Source organism: Herpailurus yagouaroundi, unplaced genomic scaffold, assembly GCF_014898765.1.
Source record: "Herpailurus yagouaroundi ecotype Mexico unplaced genomic scaffold, PumYag 65573, whole genome shotgun sequence".
NCBI lineage: Eukaryota > Metazoa > Chordata > Mammalia > Carnivora > Felidae > Herpailurus > Herpailurus yagouaroundi.
This window is the reverse complement of record NW_024418743.1, coordinates 2,381-6,122: the sequence shown is the minus strand read 5'-3', so window position 1 is coordinate 6,122 and position 3,742 is coordinate 2,381. Positions and strand designations below refer to the sequence as shown.

General features: G+C 65.8%; 1 protein-coding gene across 1 annotated transcript; it reads left to right on the top strand.

Moving 5' to 3' along the window:
* The first annotated feature begins 6 nt into the window (after positions 1-6).
* SOCS3 (suppressor of cytokine signaling 3) lies at positions 7-3,368 on the top strand. Its single transcript, XM_040466743.1, has 2 exons — positions 7-243; positions 896-3,368. Exon 2 carries the CDS (start codon positions 993-995, stop codon positions 1,668-1,670), a length of 678 nt encoding a protein of 225 aa, XP_040322677.1. The 5' UTR covers positions 7-243; positions 896-992; the 3' UTR covers positions 1,671-3,368.
* Positions 3,369-3,742: the final 374 nt, after the last annotated feature.

Here is a 3,742-nt window from a genome sequence, read left to right as displayed (position 1 = left end):
ACTCCGGCCCAGCTCCCGCCGCGGCCCCTCGCCTCGTCCCTGCCGGCCGGCCCGGGGACGCGCAGGGGGCAGGGCGGGCGCCCCAGCGAAGCCCGAGAGACGCGCGCGCGGGGCCCTCGGTGGACTCCACGGCCGCCAACATCTGGGCGCAGCGCGGGCCACCGCTGGTCGCCGCGCGGCCGCCTCGCCTTGGGGACCGTAGGAGGCGCAGCCCCGAGGCCGGAGACTTCGTTTCGGGACCAGGTAGGAAGGAGGGGCGCGGCGTGGAGCGGGGCGGGAGGTTGGCGGGGCGGGGTGGTGTGGGGGGGGGGGTTGGTGGTGGTGGTGGCGGCGACTCGCTAGTCCCGGGAGCTTTTTCCCGGTTTCCCCTCCCCTTCCCGGGTCATTCCCGGCAGGGAGGGGACGAGGTAGGGGGCAGAGCGGATGGAAGCCGGAGATCCCAGGTTCCCGGAAGACCCAGGCTGGGCCCTCGGGCTTCTCAAGCCCCCTCCCTCCCCCCCGTGCCTCGGATTTCTCTCTCCGTCCCCGCCGCTCGGGGCCACCGGACTGAGCGGCGCCCAGAGCGTCCCGGGGGCCCTTCTCCCGCTCCCCACCCCGGCCATGCTCCCGGAGACCCAACTTCCGCGCCCGAGTTTCCCCACTCGGCGTTCTCCCGGCGCGTGCCGGGGAAGGGGGCTGCCTGGGGCCACCCCGCGGGCGGGGGCGGGGGCTGGGCGGGCTCCGCGGGGTGCCTGGGCGCGGGGGGGGCGGGGTGGGTGGGAGAAGGGCTCAGGCGGGGGCCTCGGGGCAGGGGGAGGGTGCCCGGGGCCGCCGGGAGGAGGCTGGGGGGCCGGGGCGGGCCGGGCGCGCCGGACGGTTCCGGGCACTCACGCGGCGCGCCCCTTCCTCCCCGCAGCCCCCCGGGATGCGGTAGCGGCCGCTGTGCGGAGGCCGCCGAGCAGCTGCAGCCGCCGCCGCCGCCGCCGCGCAGATCCACGCTGGCTCCGTGCGCCATGGTCACCCACAGCAAGTTTCCCGCCGCCGGGATGAGCCGCCCCCTGGACACCAGCCTGCGCCTCAAGACCTTCAGCTCCAAGAGCGAGTACCAGCTGGTGGTGAACGCAGTGCGCAAGCTGCAGGAGAGCGGCTTCTACTGGAGCGCCGTGACGGGCGGCGAGGCGAACCTGCTGCTCAGCGCCGAGCCCGCCGGCACCTTCCTCATCCGCGACAGCTCGGACCAGCGCCACTTCTTCACGCTCAGCGTCAAGACCCAGTCGGGGACCAAGAACCTGCGCATCCAGTGCGAGGGGGGCAGCTTTTCGCTGCAGAGCGACCCCCGGAGCACGCAGCCGGTGCCCCGCTTCGACTGCGTGCTCAAGCTGGTGCACCACTACATGCCGCCCCCCGGCGCCCCCGCCTTGCCCCCTCCACCCGCCGAACCCTCCTCCGAGGTGCCGGAGCAGCCGCCGGCCCAGCCGCTGGCGGGGAGTCCCCCCAGGAGAGCCTATTACATCTACTCCGGGGGCGAGAAGATCCCTCTGGTGTTGAGCCGGCCCCTCTCCTCCAACGTGGCCACTCTCCAACATCTCTGTCGGAAGACCGTCAACGGCCACCTGGACTCCTATGAGAAAGTCACCCAGCTGCCTGGGCCCATTCGGGAATTCCTGGACCAGTACGATGCCCCTCTTTAAAGCGCAAAGGGCAGGGGTCGGGGCGAGGAGCCTGGGTCCCCTCTCCCCCGTGGCACATGACACAAGCACAAGAATCCAGCCGTGAGAGTCCTGCAGCTCTGGGGGGAGCCGGGGGGGGGGGGGGGGCCGGGCCCCCCCCCCCCCCCCCCCCCCCCCCCCCCCCCAAAATGGGGCCGGCGGGACCTGGAATGTGTCTGAGGGAAGGGGGGGCGGCCACCTGAGCGCCCCGCCCCCACGCCAGCGTCTCCGGAGGAGCCCGACGACGACAGCAGTGGTCTCTTCTCCTCTCCGCTTCCTCAACTCCCCCTGCATTTCCAAACAGGGGACACTGCAGGAGCGTTGAACTAGTGAGAACTGCCGGGGAGTCTTCAAACTTTCCAACGGAACTTGTTTGCTCTTTGATTTGGTTTAAAACGTAGCTTTAAACCTGAACAGGTCTCCGGCCTGGAAGAGGGTGGAGGAGAGGGCGCCCCCAGGGGCCTCAGGGCTGCAGGCTGGCCTCGGAAATGGCTCCTCCCACCGTCCGCCCCAGGTGAGGAGGGCGGCTGCATGCTCCTCCCCCCCCCCCCCCCCCCCCGCCCCGGCTCTGGGGGTTAAGGTCAAGGGGTGACCTGAAGGGGGCTGTTCTGTCTCCCTCTCTGGGACAGCCACCAGGAACACAGGTCCCAGAGTCCATCGGGTGCCCGAGAGCCCTGGGCCCTTCCCTCGTTTTAAGGGGGGAGTGGCCTTCGGAGGGGGGGGGGGGAAGGCATGGGCTGGTCAGTCATTCTGTACCCGGCGGTTGGGAGGAGCGTGGAAAAGATAGCCATCTTTGACCCCAGATCTCCGACACCGAGACGAGGGGTTCTACTTTGGGCCTCCTGTCTGGCTAGGAGATTTGCCTTAAATGCTCCCTGTCCCATGGATAGGGACTGGCACACAAGAAGCCACACACTCAGCCTATCCAGGCAGAGGCCAAGGGATCCTCGGAGGGCAAGCTGCTGGCCACTCAGCGTGGGGGGGGGGGGGGGGGGGGCGCGGGGGGCGGCGGGCGGAGACGGGGGGGGGGCGGAGATCCACGCCTTCCAGCCTAGTCCTGGAAGAAGGCGAGCCCAGTTGGTATTGGCCAGTCCCAGGTGCCTCAGGGTGCCTGGGCTTCGGCAGAGCTGAGCCACCAGGTCCCACAGACCCCCCACCCCCCCCACCAGGCCCTGCACAGCCCTCACCTGGGGGTGGGGTGGGGGGAGGGCACAGGCAGGAAGTCATTGAGAGACTGGGGCCCCTGCCACCCCAGCTGCCAGCTGCTCCCTCTCTGCAATAGCACTGATCAGTGAAAACTTAACAGGAATGTAGCAGCGATGGAATTATCTGGAACTGTTCTTTTTGGGGAAAACTAAAACACAAAAGTTTTCTGTGTCAGGGATGGGGCTGGATGGGGCAGCTGTGTGTTGGGGTGTTTTGGTTTTTTTTTTTTTTTCCTGTTATTTTGTTTTTGTTTTTTAATAATGTTTACAATCTGCCTCAATCACTCTGTCTTTTATAAAGATTCCACCTCCAGTCCTCTCCCTTCCCCCACCCAGGCCTTCGAGGCTGTTAGGAGATGCTTGAAGAACTCAACAAAATACCAACCCAACTCAAACTTTGCACATATTTATATTTATATTCAAAAAAGAAACATTTCAGTAATTTATAATAAAGAGCACTATTTTTTAATGAAAACCGACTGGAGCCTTTTCCCCGCCCCTGCTCTGGCTTGCTCTCTCTTTCACCCACACCCACGCGGCGTCCGAGGGGAGGGGAGGGGAGGGGAGGGCAGAGGAGAGAGAGCCGCTGGGGTGTGCGCTCTGCCCCCTTGCTTCCCCGGGTGCTCCTAGCTCGCTCTGGAATCATCTTCACGTCACTGACAAGCTAAGGCAGCCACCTAGACTGTACCGAGAGGGGCAATTCCTGCTAGTCTGATTCAGATCTGACCAGAATATGCAAAGCAAGTTCGAAGGAAGAACTTCAAAGGGTTTGCAGGGAGTAAACTGAGCTGTGGTCAAAGCTTTTAGAGGCTCCAGGCTATTAGAAGCGCTCTGCTCCTTGGCTGGGAG

What these genes read in the sequence shown, in the direction of transcription:
- SOCS3 (XM_040466743.1), top strand. Translation starts at nt 993, where the DNA reads ATGGTCACCCACAGCAAGTTTCCCGCCGCCGGGATGAGCCGCCCCCTG.